General features: G+C 43.7%; 1 protein-coding gene across 2 annotated transcripts in view; it reads right to left on the bottom strand.

Moving 5' to 3' along the window:
- The window catches only part of AMPH (amphiphysin), a gene marked incomplete at both ends in the record, with an annotated part of 127,023 nt that extends 107,957 nt beyond the window's left edge, over positions 1 to 19,066 (bottom strand). For both annotated transcript variants that reach the window (XM_084209945.1, XM_084209946.1), the window contains one exon: positions 18,998 to 19,066. In XM_084209945.1, coding sequence (XP_084066071.1) covers positions 18,998 to 19,066 — 69 coding nt within the window. The remainder of the gene's footprint in view (positions 1 to 18,997) is intronic.
- Between the last annotated feature and the right edge of the window lie 4,960 nt (positions 19,067 to 24,026).

Below are 24,026 nucleotides of genomic sequence, written 5' to 3'. Positions count from 1 at the left end.
TTTATGCAGGCCATGGGTAGGTGAAACAGAGAAGGTCAACCAAGAAATTTATGATGCCAGAATAAATTTACTGCCAGCATAGCCAGGTAAACTCTCTCAAAGCAACGAGAAACCCCAGCTTATACCTGCTTAAGATGCCACAACGTCTTCTTACATCCTCAAAGTAAAAATTCCTCTTGCCTCAGTATATATGTATACACACTACTACACCTGTAAGTGTGATTTTCACAAGTGTGATTTTCAGAAAGCTATACAATGAGCTACAATTTAAATCCAAGCCCATGCAGAGCCAGTACAGAGCATATATGTAGTATTAAATCTTGTGTTAGCACAGTGAACTGGATTATATTTAACCTGCAGAGCTTCACCCTTCTACAAATAAAACTGGCATGAGTAGAATCAGATCTTTAAAAGCAATAGGTTACTACTATAGCAATTTGATATCAAGTTAATCACAATTTGCAATAGGCATGAATCCTAACATACTATGATGGATGTAATTGACATTTCTTAATACATGGCTCTGATCTGAATTCTTTAAAAATAAAAAAGGTTTTGCATTGAAACAACTTAAAACATTAAAAAAGGCAAATGGAATAAATGGAGCCTTAGTGGAAAGCTGGTCGACACTGTTTTTTGCACATTTCTCCCTGCTATATGTAGATGGTAATAATCCACATAGTTCCATATATTTCCATAAGATCACTGATAGAGTAAAATACCTCTTAGTATAAGTATGAATCACAAGCACACAAATCAATGAAGGATTGTCCCCCAGATTTACCAAATACAAGTCAACCACTGCCTTTTCTTTTGAGGGGTGAGGAAGGAAGAGCTCTATCACTCCCATGTTTGTCAGAGACCAAAATCCCAGTCAGATTTCCAGATGAGAGTACAGGAATTTTCTCATGTCTCTGATAAAATTAGCTACTGAAGACATTATGGACCAAGCAACAATACAAACTCACATATCTAGGTTTAGGGAGAAAAAAGGTTTTGAAATTATTATGCCCTTTAGTATAGCTCAGGTTTACATACCATTACTCTAGAATAGACGTACTCTTCTGAAAAATATGACACACTAATTGTAAATCTTACCAATTTTGTCTTTTTATCTAATACAGCTATAAAATATTTTATGTCAAACACATCAAACAGTGTTGATTTTTATACGTGTTTGAACCACCAGTCCTCTCTTCCTTATTTTTTAGAGCATCGAAAGACACTAAGACACTTTCCCTTTAATTTTAAACAGGTAGCCCCACTAAAAATATATGGGGGCACTGGCCTTTGTTAACCATTCTGTCACTTTAGTTCTGTATCAGCAGTATCTTGTGGGTATCATACACAGGGTCTTCATTATGTAGTAAATTATAAGTGCTTTAAGGCTGAGTTCTTTAATTCTCATAGCATCAAACAGCTATCCAGCCATCTGTTTGGATTCCATTTATATTAAATATGAGTGTGCTTACTCTCCATATTGGCATAAAATTATGTGAAAGACTTTTATTTTATCATAGTACCTAAGTAATATGGAAAATGTCATTGTAGAGGATGTGAAATATTTTACTAAAACTTTAGATAGGAGTTGTATTTTGTTGTGGGATGACCTACAAAGAAAAGTCTATGTATGTCCCATCCAGGACAGAAAGAACCTCAAGCAAATGTGGTAAAAGCAGGGAACTTACCTGATGGTGGCTTTTTATCTTACCATATATTGCTTGTCTAACAGCTTCCCATTGTAACCAACATCCCTTGGCAGAGCAGTGCTCAGTTAGTTTCCCAATGATTCCAGTGACAACTCTCACTTCAGTGGATGCACAGTCTGACCATGTGTCAGTATCAAGTGTTTGACTTTTGGGTGTCCCAGATTTGTAACTGTTAACAATGTAGTTGTTGTGCATCAAACTAGACTGGCCCTTAAGTCTTTGTGCACAAAAGCATCAGGTAAGGGATAAGAAAATTATGCGCTCTCAACAACTTACTTTTCTAATACCATAAGGACTAACTGTGTTCAGGGTGCAGATCTGGGTGAACACAAGTGTAACCCACTGTCCTGCAGTGCACAGAGATATACACCTGCTTAGGCATGGCACTTTCCATCCTTCACAGGACCCTCCACCAAATGAAGGCTTGGAGAACACCTGTTTCACTAGGGGAGGCACTGGATGGAGATAACATGCAGACAACAGAGCATGCTTTCCCTGAGGAACCTAAACCTGTACTCTTTGTGTCTCCCCAGAGTGATGATTTCTAGATAACTGAAGGGTATAATGTGGAAACTCCAAATCACAATTGAGTAGGTGCTAGCAGCACAGAAAGGTGTGCTCATGACTAAGGAACTAACTTACCAACAACTTGAAATTAAATGAGAAAGGCAATGAGAACTGAGCTCTGTTGAAAGTCCTAAAACTTACTGTATTTTTAACACTTCTATTAGTACAGCAAGTAATTTTGGTGTGATTGGAAACATCCTGTTCACTACTGGTATAGCTAAAGCTGGTTTAGATGTAGACATAACCTGTTGGTATGTGATGGTATACATATCTTAGGGTAGAAATGAGTTTTGACACTTTCAGAAAGCATTTCTACCACACTTTGCTATTTTCACTTTTTTCACAAGACTTAACAAAAAAAGACAGAGATTCATCACAAGCCACCAGAGGTGATCTTGATTTTTTTGTTCAACACGTAATGATAACACCCCCTCTGAAGAACTGAAAATATCCTGTGCTTCAGAGTGAGAGAGGAGGAATAGCAAGTGCTTGGCATTTGAGACTGACTTCACACTGCCTTCTCTTTTAATCCATTCAATGTGCAAAAAATTCCAAGATGCATTAATATGTAATAAAATTTGCTTGATTGGTGACTGCTTATATTCAAGTAAGGAATCTTTCTGCATAAAAGAGTGCAAAAAATATCCTTTGAGTCAGAGAAGGGAAAAGTCTGAGTCAGGTTGATATGACTACTTCGAATCCCACTAACACTCCTGATAACAGATGCTACTGAGCAATCCAACACCAGTATTCATGGTAAGCCTTTGGCAGGGTGGGCTTCTGATGGGCATTAGCAAAACAATATTGGTGTGAGTACTTTGAGACAAACTGGAAATGGGATACTAGAGGGAAAAAATTGTTTATTGCTCAAAAAAACAGGGCCTTCAGAGAAGTGACTTAGCAATCTCAATACTGCACAGTGCCTCTTTTAAAATACCATTTTTCATGGGGTATACTTTCTGTATTTCTTTTCCAGATAAACACTGCCTACAGAAAAGAGCCCTCACTATAGAAACCAGCATGATCCAAGTTGAAATGCTGAGAAAAACACACTGTACTCCAGTTTGCATTTGTCCTGCAGTGTGTAAACATGTGATCTTGATCCAAAATATTTTTCAGTCCATATTTGAACCATATGTGATGGAACTTTTTCCTTTCCATCTTCTTTCATAAAGTGCCAAGTCATGACTTTTGGAAGAGTGACTAGTATAGGAGTTAAGATGCCATTCAAATGGCATGTGTGTGTTTGCCACCTAAGGCTTGCCTGAATTTCTTCCTGATTTGCTTCACAGCTTGGCTGTCAAATCAATGTAGATTCTCTCAGCCAGCTGCTGAATTACTGTTTATTTTTACCCTAATATGAAACTTTGTATAAGAGATGGTGGCACTATGCTTACAACAACTATGTTCTTGGACTGATACTACAGGAAAGCATAATGCCAGGGTGGTGTTAAGAATAAAACCCTGTTCAGCTCTGCAAAATATCAGTGAGGTTCATCTTCTCTGAAACAGGCTTTTCAGACCTGGGAAGCACAAATCTCATATGAGGGATTTTTTTTTTCTTTTTTTGTAGTGCAAGAATAGGGAGCAGGAGTAAGTTGAAAATCCCTGGGATACAAACAGCACCTTGACTTCACTGAGTCTGGAGTGACAGCACTGCTGGGCTAAGCCTTAAGGCTACGAGTTGGGTGAAGTTCCTGTGTGAACTCAGTTGGAGGTCCTGATAAAAACAAAGCATATGAATGTAGCCCATTGCAGGCTCCTTCAGCTTGCACATTTGCAGTTCTCAGAGTGCCTAATTACTGTCTTAATTACTCGACAACTTGGCTCTCCATTTCACCTTTTCTGACTTTTACTTTTTCTCCAGATACTCAGCACTGCCTGTGTGAGGTGCTGTCACTTTATTCCCAGCTTTCCCCCCATACAGGGAGGACCTTGGTTAGCCCTGCAGACCCTGAGGGAATAGAGCCCTGTTCCAGCAGCACCATCTGTCCCTCCTCTCATGCACAAAAGGAGACAAATAAAACAAAATGATCACAGTATTCTTTCATAGCCTACAACGTTTGGAGGCTCAGCACTGATTTTTAAACAATCTGAAGTGTCAACTGGGCTCACCTATCAAGTAAGAGAAGTCAAATAATTTTCTAAATGGCTTTGGTGGTTATGCCTGCAACAACTTGTTTGGTGACATGTACAAGAGAAAGGGAAAGAGCAAGCAGTAAGGAAAGGATGACAGAAGAAGAGAAAGAGAGAGATAAGGAAGGAAAAGGGAAGTTTACAAACAAAGATACAACTTTCCTGATACTAACTCTGCCTGCACATTTTGGCTGAGAATTAAATAGAACAATGTTTGGAGAGGTACTATCAATAAAATCACATTTTGGCAGTTTGCAAGACTGTCACATCATAAGGAGTATTTTCATTTCTTTACTAATCAATCCAGAAGCCATTAAAGAATAGAGAAGGAGGTCTCTGCTATTTTTTAAAATCAAAGAAATTTTCTTGCACTGTTAGATTTCCACATTTCTTTAAATCCAAATTCCATGTTTCCAATTCACAACACATCTCCAAAAGCGCTGCTTGTTTTTGGCCTTCAGCTAACCATGGACACTAACCTTATTCTGTTGTGCTTGTTTTCCACTCACTGCTTCACATGGTATGAATCCACTCCTTTACCATCTCCTGAATGCGTCCTGCAGTGACCATGCTGTGGCAGCAGCAGCCAACCATGCCTTGCCTGTCTTCAGTTACTACTGTGCACTTTTCTCCCGATAAGTTTCTCTCCTGAGCAAAATGAACCATGGAAATGCCTGCCCTAAGCCTGCCCCAGACCAATCTGCCTCTAGACTAAGCCATACTCTTGTGCCTCTCTTCTGCCTTTCATCTACAGCCTCTGTCTCCCCTGTGATAAGAATTTTGTTAGTACAGATTTGAAAAACATGAGGCAGTCAATTAAATTATTTCCCTTCTGATGACCCTCATTAACCACTCCTTAGAATTTTTACAGGACTAAAATTTTTCCTATAGTTAAAATTACTGGCAACGTTATTTTGAAAAAAAAAAAAAAATTCATACTCTCCAGATCCATTTCAGCAGCTTCTCTTCTGTACTTAAAAAGTTCATTCAAACTGCAGAGGGTGGCTTTATCAGTGTGGAAAGATAACACCCACAGAAACTAACAAGGATTTAGGTTACAATAGCAAGTTGAAAAACAGGAAGCCTAGTTTAAATATAAGCAACAGCATCCACACACAGATCTGTGCAGGTTTAAAAGGAGTACAATATCTTAATTTATTCCTCTGCATGTCCTACATGCAAATAAGTCTTTAAACCTTTTCCTGGATCTAAAAACTAATACATGCATTTTATGTGAAAAATCAGGGTCATTTTCCAAATCTCAAAGACTGATTATTCTCCACAGGAAATAGACCGCCTATATTTAATCAAGCTTCTTCTCTGTATGCAGTGTTTCATCTCCTTCTACTTCATGCTAAATATGTATTAACCCTTGTACATGTGGGTCCTTTAACTGGGCTTTGGTGAGCTATAAAGCATGAATCATCAGTATAAATAACTTTCTCATGGCATTACAGACCACCACCTACCTCTGCTACAGACTGCTAACCCCAGTACTTCCGTAAAGACACAACTAAATGCTTACCAATGATCACAATCTAGAAAGAAAATTCAGATTATCTGTGTTCTTTAGCAACTTCTATTTTCTCAAACCTCTACTTCATTAAAAATAAAACATCAACCTAACTCCTAGCATGTTTTTCAATTTGTCCTGGGAAAAGCAGAATAGTCAGTGTCTTATAGTCAGTGTCTTTCAAGCATATGCAGGTTCATATGTACATATTCTCCTCTCTCATATCATAGATAAAGAGGATAGACTGCAGTTCACAGATTGTAGCATTGGCCTCTGTATCACAAATCACAGATTTAGCAATATTGTGGGTAAAGAAGTGGGGTTAGAAAGTGAGAAAGCTGAGATTTCAAGGGAGCATCAAAGGAATTAATATGCTACAGAAACAGGGAAAACAAAGCAGAGGATCTTATCTGGGGGAAAGCAGGAGCTGTTTGTCAGAAAAGAAGTGGTAAGAAAAAGAAGGGACAACAATAAGTAGTAGTAGCAGGGCACTAGGAGTTTGAGCCCAGAGCCTAGAAGTGTGGTACAGTCTGACTTTTTTGTCACCCTGCCCACTGAAAGGCCTCTGAGCATTCCCACTACCCTATCAACATTCTGAGAAATTGTCTATGCAGAATTTCACCAACTAAGTGCTTGTCCACACCATTATTCACTTGTAATTGCTTTTGTCCTCAATTCTGCAGAATCTCCCACGTGCTAATGTCCTACAAATAATGAAGAATAATTTTTGAGACAACAGAAAGAAAGGCAGAATCACCAGGAAGAGGAGCAGGGTATTTCCTGCTAAGCTTTCTCATAATACAAGCAGAAATGTGTTCCATGTGTCCTTATGGCAGCCTAAGTTTTATTATGCCCTCTTAAACAGATTAATAAACTCCAATTAGCAGAGACTCAACATGACCAAATATGACACAATTGCTTTCCTGAGCTGGTCATTGGTTTATCATTCTGACAACTGCTGACTAACTAGCTACTCATTCAGTCTGGAATAAATGATTTTGTGGTCAAGAACAGCAAAGATTGAGTGTCCCACAGCACTGATGCTGATACCACAGAACATTTAGGGAAGAGTGACCCAGCACTTGAAACACTCTGAATTGGAGGCTCCTAGCAGCTGAGTGTGCAGCAGAGCCCAATGAACTAAACCAAACTGCTGCTCCTTAGAGAAAATGCCCTCTGTACTGAAACAGCACAGCCACCTTCTACTCCTTCTCCCCACACACTGCAACCCCTGAGGCGAGTGAGAGCACTGGCACAGCAGGCAGTAACTGCTGCCTGATCACGGTCTGGGAGGAGGTGGATCCCCCTGTGTATATTTTAGGCAAGTGAAAAATCCCCCTGGCATCTTCAGGCGAGTTCAGGGAGCTACAATCCTATTCATATAGGCAACAGCAAAAAATGTGTTAAAGGGCGTTTTTCACCCTGTATTTTTGCTTTCTCCCAAGGTCAGTATACTGTCCATCATCCCACACTGGCTTGACAAGCCATTTAGAGACGCTCCCCACAGCCTGGACAGGTGTGTGGCAGGAAAGATGAGCACAGGCACACTGCTCTCCCCTCCATGCTCACCCCCACCTTATACCTAGCCTGCTTTTCTCTGCCATTTATCTCCACTGAAATATCCTGCTATGACAGATGCTGGCCAGTTTTCTCCACTGTTCCTCCTAGCCAGTGCATAAAACTTGGGCCACTGAGGTGAAAAGCAACTTGTATTCTCCTTTCCTGCCCTCATCTACTGCTCTCTCACCCACTGCCATCTACAACAACTGGTTGCACCAGAGCTCAGAGCACATCCTAAAAGGCAGACACTGGTGATCAATCCAGACCAGGAATTCCAGCAATTTCCAGATACACAGGTTATCACCACCTCTGCATTTCTCCTCTATGTGCCCATAAAGCCTCACTCTTAATAGTGTCACAACAGAAAGGCAGCATGCACAGTAGAGTGTCTGCAGATCGCTGACAGCTATCATGGGGCAGTCCTTGTCAGAAACGTTGTCTTAGATGATACAACAATACCAAACAGATGCTCTGCTAGATGGGCAAGATGTAGTGAAGAGGGCAGCCCAGAACCAAATCCAATGATTTAGTAGATTCTAAAAAATTTGGCTCTATTTTTAAGAGAGGATTTAAGTGAAATCTAGAGAGAACAGTAGAGGAAGGGACCCATGCTAAAGAACTAAAAAGGAAATGGGAAAGAATAAGAGAGAAAAGAAAGTGATGAAATTGTCAAGGCAGAACAGATGAGGCCACCTTGATACTAATAATGCTTCAGCCAATGAATACAGAGCTGTGGATCCCCTTAACACTTAAGAATCAGCACTTGCTTGTCTTGTGGAAACTGAGTGACAGTGAGAAAGAGTGTGCTATGCAACAACTTACAGTGGTTAATACTACATATATGGGGAAAACTGGGAAAGGAGAAACAGATTACCCTTACAAAGGTTACAAAGTAGGGAAAATATCATATGAGAGCCCCACAGGAAGGAGCCCTGCAGGTTTTCTTTCCCTTTTCTTCCATGCTACTCACCCAGATAACCAAAATCTACCTCTACCTTTTAACCTGTACATTAGAAACTAAAAGAGATGAAAGCAATCAATATTTAAATAAGAGCTACTGCTTCACCTGATTGAAAGAGTCATGTGATAAGTCCAGTTAGATCAGAGGGAATGCTGACAAAAGATGAAAAACACTTCTAAATTTTGAGGCAAGAAGAAAGAACACATTCCTCTACAACAAGGAAACTTGGACAGCAAAAAAAGACATTTACATTCTATGAGAAGAGAACTTTCTGACTGCAGGTGCCTAAGCGAAGGTACATATCAATTTAGGGAACCTGCAAAATCTCCACCAAACTTAAAAAGGCTGGCAAGCAAACCATTCTTGAGGAATAATTTTAAGTACAGTTGAGCCCACTTTTGTTTAGTAGGATGGGCCAGATGACCACTTGCACTCCATTTTTTCTATAATTTCTATTTTAAAAAAGAGAATTTTTAAAAAAGGAAATTCAAGTTTTCATTATACTTGAACCTGAGGATAGAAAAATGTCATCTGCCTAGTTTAGACCATACTATCCAGATGAGAAATTATTGACTTATTATTGGTTTTGTTTATAAACTCAGAGATTAAGAATTAGCTCTTCAGAGGTGGAATTGCCTCATCATTGTGTGTGCTTGTGCCAGCAGGGCCCTACATTCAAGGACTGTCATAATACTGACATGACCTCAGTACAATACATTTTACCATATCTGTGTGGCCAACATTTTAAATCATTAGACAGTAGTTTCTGTTATGAACCTGAGGCTGCTAGAACCATGTCACCACATTGCAAGCAGGTCAGCACAGCTCTAATAGATGTAGCATGCCTTTCTACCACATACTTGTCTCCTGCCTCAGAGCAGATATTATTAGTTACAGAACAGAACTTGTACAGAACCACAAAATTCCCTTCCAGATGGAAGTTTACTGTTTCCTTCATAGAATCTCCTCCTTTACAACCCTTGTAATGCCACCAAAGTCCCCACAAACTGGAGTATGTACTGGTTTAAGTTTCAGATGAAACCACATATATTACTGACTTAGAAGTTAAACATCAAAAACACATTAGCTTGATTTTCAGAAGCTACACAAGAAATGCCCAGGAACAAACCTTACAGAAACTGAGTTTCAGAAATGTTGTGACAGCACCAGGTGGGTTTATTATGAGATAGTGTCAAACACTGGAAGAGACCTCTTGGAGAGGTGGTCAATGAACCCATGTCTATGAGTGTTGAAAAGGCATTTGGACAGCGCCCTTAAGGCCAAGCTTTCACTTTTGGTCAGCCCTGAAGTGGTCAGGTAGTGGGACTGGATGATTACTGTAGGTCTGTTTAAATTGAACTATTTTATTCTACTCAAATCTATCTTCTCCTACCTGCTCCTTTCTCTCCCAGTACACACTGGGGAAATCTCTGAAGACAATTCTTCCCAGCCCTGCACTTGCAGAAGGCACTGAATACCCATGACCGTCTCCCAGCCTAGGCACTGGCTCTGTCACCTTGTGGGAAGGAGGTGTGTATCTTCTGAGAGGGGTCAGGGCTGTGGATCGTCTCAACACAAAGGGACCATCTGCACAAATTTGCATAAAAGCAAGTGGCATGTGTTTTTTTGAAATTCATGAGTGCTAAGCTGAGATAGGTTTTCACAGGATGGCAAACCACCACATCACTGACACCAGCGAGGCTCAAAGATCAAGCCTTCAGTCTGGTATAGGATGTGCTTCTCATCTAAATGGTTGCAAATGTCTCAAGAGCTGAGCAATACCTGTTGATCTTCTGGTGGATTGTTTTTCCTCACTTTGTATTCATTTTCAGAGTTGTCTGAGCTGTTTCCCTTACAAAAACATGCCAAAACACAAGAGCCTGAGGACAGCAGCACTCCCTCAGAGGGAAGGTCCATCTGGCCCAGTACTCTGTCTCCAAAGTGTCCCACCACCAGTGTCTGAAGAAGAGCACAGGAGCACTGAAGTTTAGTCTTGACAGGGTCCTGGTGGTGCTCACAGGCCTCAGTGGCTGGGACTGGCCTGCCCTGGGACCCCCAGCCCCTCCACCCCCTGCCAAGGGCGCAGGGACGTGTCCCACCTCTGCCTGGGACCTTCAGTCCCTGCCTGAGCCCTGCTGAGGGTGTGCCCATCTCTGCCCCTGTCTGCTGGGTGGGCCGGGGACCTGCACTGCAGAGCTGCTCTCAGACCTGGTCAGACCTGGTCATGCAGAGCTCTGGGCTCAACATGGCCCAACTGCTCTGTCCTGCACTCACCTTGAGTCATATGATGGGGAGACTGTTATTTGTGTGAAGTTCCAGGGAGTTTCTGCTCCAAAAACATATTCAAGGACACATAGCACACAGGTTACAACTGGAAGCAGAATATTATTTCAATTTTTATTTTCTCCATTTGTTTCAGAGCTGATGCTCACAAGCACTAACACAACATGCATGTGTAGCCAGGAGCAAGCTGATGCATTTCTTACTTGAAAATCCATCCTTTGTAGTCTGGAAAAGGCAAATGACAGAGCTACAGAAAGCAGCAGCAGGCAGATAGGTCAGAAGAAAAGATGTGTGGTACCATGAAGTATCTTCCAAAGTATGACACATATCAATGATGGGCACATTGCAATCTTGCCTTCCAAAACTTGCTTCATTGCTGTCCTCCCCAGCCAGGGCAGGGATGCATGAAAAGCGCTCTTGTGCCTGCCCTGTGCTCATGTTGCAGGCAGAAAACCTGAGAAGTGTCAGGTCTGGATGGGGAAGCAAGCTGGAACCTTTCCAAGCACGAGCTGTTTTGAACAAGCAAGAATCCCTTGGAAAACAGAGCCAAGGGAAGAGCAGAGCTCAGCCCCACTCCAAGCTTGCAAGGGGCAAGAGGGCCAGAGAGAGCCGTGGTGCCTTGGAGGTGTGAGGGCAGCAGGCAAGAATGAGTCGCAGAGGAGAAGCCCTGACAGGGGGCTGTGCCCAGTGCTACAGGAGGACAAGAAGCAACCCCCAGGCCACCCTTGGGGCCCACCCTGGGAGTCTGGAAAGCTTCCTGCCCACAGCTGCAGGGCATGACAGGCCATCTTCATGGGGCATGAACAGCAGGCAGCAACCAAGCTGAAGGAGAACTGAACAGTGGTCATGCTCAGTGCTGCAGAGGAAGGCAACCCCACGTCTCCCCCTTCCCCCCATGAGCCAGTGCCAATCTGACCCAAGGGAAAATTCTCTCCTGATGCTATTGCTGGTAATCAGCTATTCCCTAAGCATGTGAGCAAGGCCTCACTCCTCATCCCACAATCTAGTCATGCCTTCCAGGATATGCCTAAACCCTTTTCTCCCTCAACCTGGAGCTTCCAAGAGTGGCCAGATGTCCTCAGCCTGATCAGCCTGAGGGTCAAGAATCCTGGCAGGGCACCAGTGGATGTTAAAAAGCCCTAGGACCCCGGACAATCTCTCTGCATCCCATTTCTTTCAGCAGCTGCCCCTGGCTCCACAAGGGGCTGAGGACAGAGCTGTGCAGAGCTCCTCAAGAAGGTGTTCACTTGAACTTATTAGTGCTATCCAGCTGAATAGGCCAGACAGCTTCAGGCACCTACAGGGCCTGGCGGTTCTTCTCCTCTGAAGAGCGTGCATGCGTTCCCCAAGGGCTGAGTGCCACTGGCAGCTGGCCTTGCCTCCAGTGTTCCACCCCTAGCCTCCTCCAAGTAATTCTACTGCCTCCTCAGGGACTTTCTTTTGGATGTCTGTGGGCTGGCTCCAGGCCAGCTTTGACAGTGGAACGAGGGAGAATGCTCCCTTTTGTCCTGCATTGCTGCACTGCAGGCGATGACACTGTGACATGAGGGTGTCCCCTGTGCACAGCCTTGCCTGTCACAGACCAGCCACCACCCCTCCACCCAGCACTCTTTGCTCAAAGGCCACCCATAAGAGCTTTCTCTGTGATGGAACTAATGTCCATGTTGCCACCTTGGGTTGTCCAATTCTCAGAGGACAATGAGTGCAGGAACACCAACTTTCCATTTATGGACATTGAAATTGAAAGGGACCAATTGTTATCAGCTGAATATTAATAAGTCCATTGGGCTTGATGGGATTCACCCCAGAGTACTGTGGGCAACTGCAGCAGACATTACAACACAACCACTCTCAATCATCTACAAAAGGTCTTAGGAGGCCTCAGCAACTAAAAATTAGCCCAGGTTACACCAGTTTCCAAGAAAGGCAAGAGAGAAGACCAAGGAAACTACAGACACATTAGTCTAACCTCAGTACCTGGAAAAAATCATGGAGAAAATCACACTTGGTTTTATTAAAAGACATTTGAAAAACAAGGCAATCATCAGACACAGACAACATGGGTTCATGAAGGGAAAGTCCTGTTTCATTTAATAACCTTCTACAATGAGGTCATCGGCCTGGATGAAATGAAGACACTGGATTTAAACTCCCCCGTTTTAATGGGGTTTAGAAAGGCTTTTGATGCTGTCCCTCAAAGCCTCCTTCCAGACAAGTTTTCCAACAGTGGGATGACCAGATATGCAGTGCACTGGGTGAAGAATTAGTTGAAGAGCAGGGCTCAAATTATTGCAGCAAACAGGACATCTGCCTGGTGACCAGTTCCCAGTGGTGTTCCTCAGGGCTCAGGCCAAGAGGCAGCTCTGTTCAGACTCTTTATCAGTGATCTGGAGGCTGCAGTTGAAAGTGCAGATACTTAGGGGGATGATACCAAACTGGGAAGTGCTGCTGACTCTCCCATGGGACAAGAGGCTTTGCCTTGCAGAGGGATCTGGATTGATTGGAGTATTGAGCAGTCACCAATGATATGAGGCTGAGCAAGACCAACCAAATGCTGGACTCTGCACCTGCATGGAGTAATTCCAGGCACAAGTCTGAACTGGGGGAGGAGTGGCTGGAGAGCAGCCCTGCAGAAGGGGGTTTGGGGGTGCTGGTTGGCAGGAAGCTCAATGGGATCAGCAGTGTGTGTGCCCTGGCAGCCAAGGGGGCAAACCTCATCCTGGGATGCATCAAACACAGCATCACCAGCCAGCCAAGAGAGCTGATTATGCCGCTGAATTCAGCACTGGTGCAGCCTCACCTCCAGTACTGCGTGCAGGTCTGCGCCCCTCTATTAAAAAAGGATTAAAAAAGGTCCTTGAGCATGTCCTGAGAAGGGCACCAAAGCAGGGCAAAGGGCTGGCAGGAATGTGCTCTGGGGAGCACTGAGGGCACTGGGCTTGTCTGGTTTGGAGAGGAGGAGGCTGAGGGGTGATCTCACTGCTCCCTACAGCTTCCTTGGGAGGGAGGAGGAAAGGGAAATGCTGAGCCCTTCTTTCTCTCCCAGTGTCAGGACACGTGGGGAATGGCTCCAAGTTGTGCCCATCGGGGGAAGTTCAGACTTGACATGAAGAAACATTTCATGACTCCAAGGGTGGCCAAAACATTAAGTAGGCTTCCTAGAGAGGTAGCTGATGCCTCCCCCAGCCATTGAAGAGGCATTTGGACAGTGCCCTTAAAGCCATACTTCAATTTTGGTCAGCCTGGAAATGGTCAGACACTGGGACTAGATGGTCATTGTAGGTCTCTTCCAGCTCTTCTATTCTATTCAATTAGAGTGGCTGGGTTTGTCTTAGGTTGCAATGCAAGTTGTAACCAAAAGTATGTATTCTATTACCATCTGTTAAAACCAGGTGGGACAGTGTTCTTTATCTCTTCCATGACACATCCTCCCTACAGGGGGATATCTTCTCTTAATGGGCCATTGAACCTCGCTGCATGACTGATAAAATTACATCATTGCATTGCGAGATGCTCCACCCAGGGGGAGGAGCATTCCTACCTGGATATAATCTGAGATTTGGAACACCACAGTCAGCCTTCTCCTACTGGATTCCCGGAGGAAGACCAGATCCATCTACACCACCACTGGATCTTCAGAGGGAAACTACACCCTTTGACAGACCGATGTGGGTCTGCTTCAACAGACCCACATTGGTCACTCCAGGAGGACTGCAGCCTCCATTTAATCAGACTACTACCAACACCCTGACCAACCCAGGTCAGGTTGTATACTGACTCTGACAGTGTTTTTGTACTACTGCATTTTCTTTTAATTTTCCTGTTAAATTGTAGTTCTTTGCTTTCAAACCAGCACAGGGTTATAGAAGAGAGGACAAGGAGATAACTAGTGTTAAACACTGGGTTATCAGCTTAAATGGAATTTTCCAAGAGAAACCTAGGGATACAAATTCAGCCTTTTCATTCAAGTAACCTTGTCCTTAGAATTGACTCAACCTTGGTTACCAAAACATCTACTCTGGTTTCATTTTAAACACACTGGCATTTCATTAATTTTTATGGCTGGGATGTAGTCTCCTAAATCAATCTGGTCCTTTTAAAACTTTAATCCAGTTTGTTCAGCTGACTTTTGGCAGATTTTAACAGATGCTGCAAGCTCAGCATGTCCCCACTTCCTGCATTTTGGGGCAAAAGTAATTGAAGAAATGTGATGACCAGAGGATTTTAATGGATGGCACACTCATTGATTCAAAATCAGGGTGCCAGGGCACATATGCTAGCACATAAAGCACCATCACCTGGATGATGTGAAAAATAGAGTGGCCAATTATTATTTCCATATAACTATAATATGTCTATATGTTTCTATACACCTCTAATAAGTCTAATGCAAGACTGAGATCTGCCCAATATGAGATTTTGCAGTTATCTTTTGTCATATAGTGACTAGACACAGACACTACCTACACTGTACAACTAAAATTTCTCCTAGACAGCAAGAAACTGAAGATAATGGTGGCATTATTAGAAAAATAGTTTACATAAATCAGAGAATCGCAGAATAAAGTGAATTCAAAGAGACCCACAAAGATCGAGTCCAATTCTCAGATCTGCACAGGACCATCCCCAAGAGTCACATCACGTGCCCAAGAGCATTGTCCAAACACTTCTTGAACTTTGCCAGGCTTGGTGCTGTGAGTACTTCCCTGGGGAGCCTGCTCCAGTGCCCAACCACCACCCTCTGGGGAAGAACCTTTTTCTAGCATCCAACCTACACCTCCCCTGACACAACTTCAGGTCAGGTCCTGTCACTGGTCACCACGAGTGAAAAGATCAGTGTCTGCCCTTCTCTCTTCTCTGCCCTAGACTACTGTAAGATCTCCCCTCAGTCTCCTCTTCTCCAGGCTGAAGAGACCAAGTGACCTCATCCACTCCTCATACTTGAAGCTTCCCCTCAAGGACCTCCATGACCTTTGTTAACTCTCTTTTAGGGTGTTCTCTAATAGCTTAATATCTTTCTTATATTGTGACACCCAAAACTGCACACAGGACTCGAGGTGAAGCTGCAGCAGTGCAGAGCAAAGGGGACAATCCCCTGCCTTGCCCAGCTGGTGATGTGGTGCCTGATGTACCCAGGACACGCTTGGCTCTCCTGGCTGCCGGGGCACTGCTGACTCACATTGAGCTTCTGGTCGACTAGGACTTCCAGGTCCCCTTCTTCTGGGCTGCTTTCCAGCTTCTTGCTCCCCAGTCTGTCCATACATCCAGGGTTGTCCTATCCCAGGTGCAGAATCTGGCACTTTATGAACTTCTGAACTTCATATGGTCGGGGATTGCCCAGCCTTCCCATTTGTCCAGTTCTCTCTTCAGGGCTCTCTGCCTTCATGGGAGTCAACAGCTCCTCCCAAGTTTTCTAGCACCTGCAAACTTGCTTAGCATCCCTTATAGACCTACGTCCAGGTTATTTTGAAGATGTTGAAGAGCACTGGGCTGAGGATGAAGCCGTGAGGAACCCCACTAGTGACAGCTCACCAGTCTGATGTCACCCCAATGAGTGTACCACTTTGATAGCAACCTGTGGGACAGTTGCTCACCTACTGCACAATGTGTTTATCCAGCTGTGGGCTGGACATTTTATCCAGTAGGATCCTGTGAGAGACAGTATCAAAAGCTTTACTGAAATCCAAAATGAAGGTCTATGTTTTAGAGCCACTCCATATTTTTAATACATATGTTGCATCAATAAGTAATAAAAAGCAATGCAAAAATGCTTTATAAAAGCGATATATAAGAACACATTCAGTAAACTGAAGGTGCACAAATCCAATATAAGCATCAAGATAAAAACAACTCAAGGTATTTAAAATCTCTTTAAGCCAGTGTGATATTACACACCTGTCACAATGCCATCCTATTCACACCATCAAGAATCAGAATCAGACAAATCATACATTTTAAACTCCTAGACAAAATTTACTTGTTGTCATCAAGTACCCAAAACAAATAAACAAAACTCAGTCATTCCCATTTGGGGCCTGTTTTTTTTGGGGGGGGGGGGGTGTTTGTTTGTTTGTTTTTGAGTAAAGTTTCAGCAAAAATAACGAAGGAATTTATGTTGCGTAGACATATATGAACTCAAAGCTAATCAGAAATGTAGACATGAAACAGCACACATGCACAGCTCATGCAATAACAACACATGGGCCAGGAAGGAGGAGGCAAGTATCCAGAGCTACATGGTGACCTACTCTATGTCAGAACACTGGTACTATGACTGTGTAAGGCCACTAATAGCTTGTAAATAACCCTGTAAATAAGCAACTTGTAGGCCACTGACATAAGAAATTACCACCACAGATACTATAAGGAAGCCAAAATTGCCAGATGCCTGACTGATACATGAAAATCAAACCAGACAATTTTCCCCCTTGTTAGCATGGTTGATCACCAAAGTGGAGGTGGAACAGACCATCTGTCAGAGCCAAACAGCATCTCTGATTTGCACCCAAGGCACCCATCAGACTCAAGGCACCTGTCCTGGGGCTGCTGCATGAACAGTCTTTGGAAAGCACAGGGTATCTCAGGTATTCACATTAAAGTGTTCTCTCTAGTATGCCCACACATTTCTGCAAGCAGGACCCCCACATTGCAACAGACACAGCTTGAAGCCGTAAACGTGATTACAACTTGCACCACTGCTTTTCCAGATGGTTAATCATAGCCATACTGACAAAGACACAAGAAAACAAACAGTATTTTTAGGCTTCAACTCCAACTCTGAACTCAAGCCAATTCAACTCACACCATAAAGTCATCAGATCTCTCCAAACTATTAAAGAGGATTTACATGTTCTACCTGAAAACAGTTACAGTCCAAACCTGCAGGAATGGAAACACATAATGACTTTGGTGTTGAAAAGTCTAGTACTTTATCACCTGGTGAGCTAGACAGGAGTATTTGAAAGGGAAAATTAATCACTAGTCTGTGACAGCTTGAACTATTAAATTCTTAAATAATGATGCAATTATGTATAAGACTTATTAATCGCTGCATTTTTTTTCTGCTGCTGGAGCCCCAAAGAATTCAATGTGTGGCCAAAAAGAAAGTGTGGATTTATAGGCAGTAAAGTATAAGAAATATGCTCATAAAATAATCTTTCTTAATTCACAAGAGCCCTATTCCCTAAGCTGCATAACAATACAGGATATATGCTAGAGGGGTATAAATGTTTTATTAACCCTCAAAAGAGAGGACTTGCAACACGTACTGACAACTATGTCTGCAAAACTCATGCTGGCAACATCTTTATTGCAGACTGTACTAACAGCAGACCCAGCGGCTACACATAGTCATACACAAATGCTTTTCTGTTGGGCCTAATATCTGTATCTATGACCCTGTTTTGAGACACCCAACAGCTACACAGGAGCTATTTGTGCGAACCATCTATACCTATCAGCTTTCATTAATGAAGATGAACAAAATAAACGGTGGCCCATAAGGCCCTCGTCTTTGGTCAGGAACTCCTGCAAATTCCCCCCGACTTGGCCCGTTGTTCATTTCCAGGCTACAATAACGCTAGAATCGGCACCGACTTTCCTAAGCAGCGCAAGCTATCATCTGCAGAACGTTTCGACCAGCCTCATGACATCCCGAGGAGCTCCCCAAACCCGCAGCAGCCGCTGAAGTAGGCGCGGGCTGCGCCAGTACCCCGGCCCCCGCGGGCTCCTGTCATCACACGCAGCGGTGTCTGTCACGCCGCGGCTGCAGCAAGGCGGATCGCCGCAGCCGGGGATGAGCCGGCGCGGATATTAAAGGAAAGGCAATCCTCTTAGGAGGGCTGGCGGTGAGGCGAGGCGAGGCGAACCGAATCCGCGTTCCCCGCGCGGGCCGGGGCAGGACGCGGCCACGCCGGGCGCGGAGCGGCGCCTCCCCCGCGGGCAGCCCCGCGCCGCCCCAGGGCCAGGGAGCGGCGGCCGCCCGGGGCCTGCGGCAGGTGCCGCCGGCAGCGCCCGCAGCGCCGCAGCCCCGCGCCCGGGGAGCGAGCGGCCGGCGGGGCCGGGGCAGCGCGGTGAAATGAAATGGGTCAGTTACGTAACGGGGCCGGCGGCCCCCGCCCGGAGCCCCGCGGGCACGGAGAGGGGAAGCCGCAGCGGCGGGCGCCGGGGGCGAGCGGAGCCGCATCCTCTCGTGGACCCCGGGCACCACCGCCGCACTCTTCATCCCCATCCGCCCCTCCCCAGCAGTTCCCCCGCCCCGGAGCGCACCTTCTCCTGGGCGCGGTTGAGGCGTTTCTGGACGTTTTTGGCGAAGATGCCGGTCTTCATGTCGGCCATGGCTGTGGCGGGGATTGGGAGGGTGGGGAGAGAAGGCGGGCGAGGCAGACCCCGGCAGCTACGAGCGGCAGCGGCGAGGCAGGAATGGAGGGATGGAGAGGAGGAGGAGGAAGAGGAGGAGGAGGGCTTTAAAGACACAGCAGGGAGAGGCGTGGCCACCGCCGCCGCCTCAGGTGAGCCGCGGGCCCCCCGCCTTCGTCCGTCGCCGGCCCCCGGGGAAGCGGCTGTCGGGACCTTGCAGGGCGGGTAGCGGTAAGATGAGGCAATTCCTCTAGATAATAAAACATATCCCGAGGGGTAATGGGGATCATGATTTCTAGAAGCACAGCTGATAGCTGTGTCCACTACTGGCACAAGCCTCCTGGTACAGCCGGAGAACCTTAGGCACCTACCTACTCCCCTAGAAGTTTCCACCAAGTCAGAGTCACTCCCCGGCCCAAGCTTCTTTAACACTTTTCACTGGTTTGGGGGCTGCACCATCACGTGCAGTAAATGGGTGCTGCGGTTGAGGGACCTGCACCCCCCAGCTCATCCTGGACTGGGCTTCCTGGCACAGGCATCAGCTATTCTGGGGTTACCATCCCCGTGCTGCTGAATGTGGTACACTTGACTTGCCATTCTCCTACTCTCGACATCCTCCTCCCATCCATTCCTCTCTCCTGTCTCAGTGTAGCAACCAACAGCAGTAAACTGGTTCCAGACTGGTTTCGTGGTTTTGGTCTTATTTCTGAAATTACATCTTCAAGTCAAAACTTGCTGGCAGTCATAACAAAAATCTCTGTCCTCCCCTGACACTCAAGCACCCCAAAGTCTTGTAGGGATCATGCAGAACCAGTCACTCAAGGTTGACTAAGTCATCCTTCCTAGATACCAAGCCCCAAATTCACTCCTGGCATTTATTTCTGTTGTTTGCCCAAGTGTGGAGTTCCCTGAGAGGGAGAGTAGAAATCCAGCAGCAAACATAGCAAAGCAAGACAAAGCAAAGCACTGGAACTCAGCTTTCTTACCTTGAGCCTGTATCCTTCTATAGGGAACTGTCCTATTTTCATAATACTTTTCATTGATTTTTCAAAACACAGATCAGAAGATCTTCTACTGCCAAAAAAAAATGTCTCATACATTTAGTAAGTCCAGCTGTGTTTCCTGAGACTATGTATTTCTGACAAGTGCTCAGTCCCACATGTGCCTGGCACATTTTCCTGTACTATTAAGAAGTTGATTTAACATGCCAACTGCAGCAGTAGTAATGTTTAGTAAGAGCAGGTACTTACTTACTTCTCATGTAAATATTATTTAGAAAGAAAAAAGTAATCAAAGAAAACATAACACAGCAACCAAGGAAATTATTTTGTCTAAAAGATTACGATAGTGTCTTACAATGCTGTTGAACTGGTGAAAGATCAAAACAAAATCTCAGTGTGCGTAGGGCTCCCAAATTCTTTGAAGTATTTTTTCCACATCTCCAGAGCATCTCTTTTGGACAGTTTGGCTTCTGATTCCATCACTTTAAGAGTGATTAAAAAAAAAACCAATGAAAAGAGGCGTTCTTAACTGATTACTCATGCCTTTTCTTCACCAAAGAGTGACAAAGGTAGGAAGTATTGGCAGAACAGAGTGCATTTGGTTTCCTTTGGGTTAGGAGAAGGAGGGAGGAAACTCTCTTGTGCCTTTTAGATCCCTGTTGTCTGATAGAGTAGTACAAGCCTCATCACCAAGCCCAAAAATGCTTTTTCATGCCAATGGGTGAGGAAAATGTAGATGTGTACTTAGTCAGACAGCCAGTCTCTTCCTCCTCAGTCAGTTGACCTGCACTGGCTTTGCCCCATTTAATGGCCTCTGACAAGAGCCAGTGCTTTTCCATTGGCTGGTTTATCAATGTGTGTGTTGGTCTCCATCAACTAGATTTTGGAAAGTAATTATCAGCAAATGATCAGGCTGTTCTCTCTATGCTCTCTGTCTGTTGCATATAACATTTATTGTAATTAATACTTCAGAGAAAATTTCTCCATTAAGATGTGTTTCAAAGCAAATTTTTCTCGGTGTATTGCTCATGCTTTAATCTGAAATAGATGATATTTAAAAATGAATAGTCCTTTACTACAATTTACCCCATTTTCTCTCTATTTTCTTGTTATTGTTTATTTGGTGCTATTTTAAAATGAGATTTCACTTTAGTTTCCCTCCTGAATAGCAGTCATTCATAGAAAAATGCTCCTAAGGGAGTGGTGATTTTTCAAAATAAAATCTTTAAAAGAGAAGGGAGAAAGTAAATATAAGTAGAACTGCTATGTCAGCACTTTTTCCAGCTGTTGATTCCTGTTCAACCAAAATGCTAGTCAGAAAAAGAAGAAATCTGGATAATTTCTGACTCATCAACAACATGGTTTCTCATCACACGTTTTGTCACTATAGACCTCACACTGGAGATAGAAATGAGATGGGACACTTGTTTCTTCAAGTGTCGTGTCCCTTCTGCAACCACCTGACCCTTCCTCACAGCACAGCCAGCAGACTCTTACCAGCAGACACTGACTGTCCTCACAACAAACCCTCCTCTCACCTGGCTAACCCACTCTTGTATAACACCCATCCATACTGGATGTAGCTGTGACCCGTTAAGGGCAAGGCTGTTCCTCCTCTTTGGTAATTTGTACATCTGCAACTCCTCAGGGGCAAAGTTGCTTGCAATCCATTCTCCTGCAACATTTCTGCTATTCTGATCACTCTTCATTTGTGTAAAGCAGTAAAATTAAAAGATACTGCTCCATAGGAGTCCATTTTACAATAGTGATGATAGAAAAAATGGGCAGGTATCTTGCAGCTGTCTCCATTGCAATAATAATTAAAATACTTATCAACTGCTGCAAAGTAACAAGAGTCTTGCACCTTTACAAATAACAGCATATGGACACTCACAATTCACACTACAGACATGGCATATAGAAGACATCCCCATTATAAGCACACCACTTTAATATTCAGTGAAGTGGAAAATTGGAGTGGGAAATGAAACTGCAGGGCAGGCTGGGGGTTGAAGTCACGCTGTAGTATGGATTTGGGGAGGCAGAATGTTTGGACAAAAATACAAGGCGAGATGGGACTAATAGAATAACAAACATGGGAAAACAATATGAGAAAATGAAAGGTTTTGGTGTACAGGACTTGAATGTTAAATCTTCTTTTACATGTGACAACTTGGTACTATACTTGCAGTTTAGGTCAGCATGTAATGGGCAGCAAAAGACTGTCTAAATTATCTGGGCAGTTTCTGTAGGACTTGCTGACTTTTGGATGTGAGTCAGAGAGGGCAGAGCTGTCTGTCTCACTGAAAAGGAAAGTAAGGAACACATGCATCAAAAGAAAAATGTTTTCATAAAATAAATGTAGTTCTAAATCCTGTAAAAATCTATGAAAATTTTAATAACCATCCTAAATTAAAACCCATACATGTTCTATATTTTAATATTTAGACCCTTATTTTTAATTAAAACTCTTCTTATTGAAGACAATTTTTTAAAAAAATTATTGAAGACAGATTTTATTTTTTTTTTACATTTTCCTTCATTACCATACCTTCAGATCAATGCCTCTCATCCATTAAAGTGCTAACATATGTTGAACTGGTGCTTACATTCTGGCACAGAACACCAGTTCCATCATGGGAAAGCATTTTATCTGAAAGGTGCCCTTTGCTTTCAGCTTCATTATTTGAATCTGTATCTGGCTTCACAGAGCTACATACAGGTAGGTGGTGTTTGGCAATGGCCTCACTTTGTTACCCTGGAAAGTCTGTCCTGCTGACTTCAATCAGCAAATTTCTGGGTTGACACCCCAGGCTCCGAAATTACATAAAATGAGCTTTACATGGGAAAGTATGACTAAGGAAGGGCTGCAGAGCTCGCTCACAGAACAAGCACCAGTGATGTTTCCATAAGAAATTAATTCCATGATATGGGTGTCCATGCTGGACATCTGGGGGAAGAGGTTATGTTCCTTCCCTACTCCAAGTCCTCTTCCCTGAAATCACAGGAATGAGATAAATTTACTTCAAATAGAAAAAAAAAAAATCTGGAGAGAGAATTCCTGGAATTACTGCTGCCTTCAGGTGAATCTTTTCAGGTATGAGGCAGCGCAAGTAGATAAGACATGACAAGAAATCCAAAATCCTTTAGGATTGGCAGGTGGGGTTGGGAGGAGTGAATAACTAAATATACTTAGTTAATACCAGCCTATTTCACTTTTTACACAGTTGGTGTGACATCAATAAAATACAAACTTAAGGAAAAGACTAGGGTGATAAGAAGGACAAGATTCCTTGAGATCCAAGAGTGAGTTTCAGCATGGACAGAGCTGCAAGGACCCACAGTTCCCTCCCTCCCTCCCTCCCTCCCTCAGTGAGGTTAGCTGGCAATTTGGACCTGTTGCAAAGGGGCCTATGCCAAGAAATTGGCTTTCTGTTCGTCATTTAGATGGCAACAGTGCCTTGATAGGCTGTGTATGCAGTACTGATCCCAGCACTAGCAATGAATGATGATTGAGATACTTGCGCTCTGGTTGTCCTCCTCTTGATGCTCTTTGTGATTAAAAGTATAGTGAGCTGCACAGAAGATGAATTTTGGAGCATTATACTGATAACATGAGCTGTTCCACCTAAATAGGAAAGACACCCACCACACAATAAGTACCAATCACTTTTAGCCAAAATTCAAGCTCCCTTAGTCTGTCTGAGGTCAGCATCAAAAGATCATTGAAAATTGCTTCTGAAAAATTGGAACTTAAATGTGCTTGGCACATTTTATCTTCTCAGTCAGAAGAACACAGGCCAGAACCCAAAATATCTTCCTTTTTAACTGTCAGGTAAAAGGGACAGACTTTGTGTAGAGCATCCTTTGGATCTTTCCTGAAAGAAAAGTCAGTCTTAGTAAAAAGTTTATTTGTCACCGTGCAGTTTTCCATACCC

Source organism: Fringilla coelebs, assembly GCF_963513975.1.
Source record: "Fringilla coelebs genome assembly, chromosome: 1".
In the NCBI taxonomy this organism is placed as follows: domain Eukaryota; kingdom Metazoa; phylum Chordata; class Aves; order Passeriformes; family Fringillidae; genus Fringilla; species Fringilla coelebs.
The sequence above is the reverse complement of the archived record's forward strand: the minus strand, read 5'-3'. Positions and strand labels throughout refer to the sequence as shown.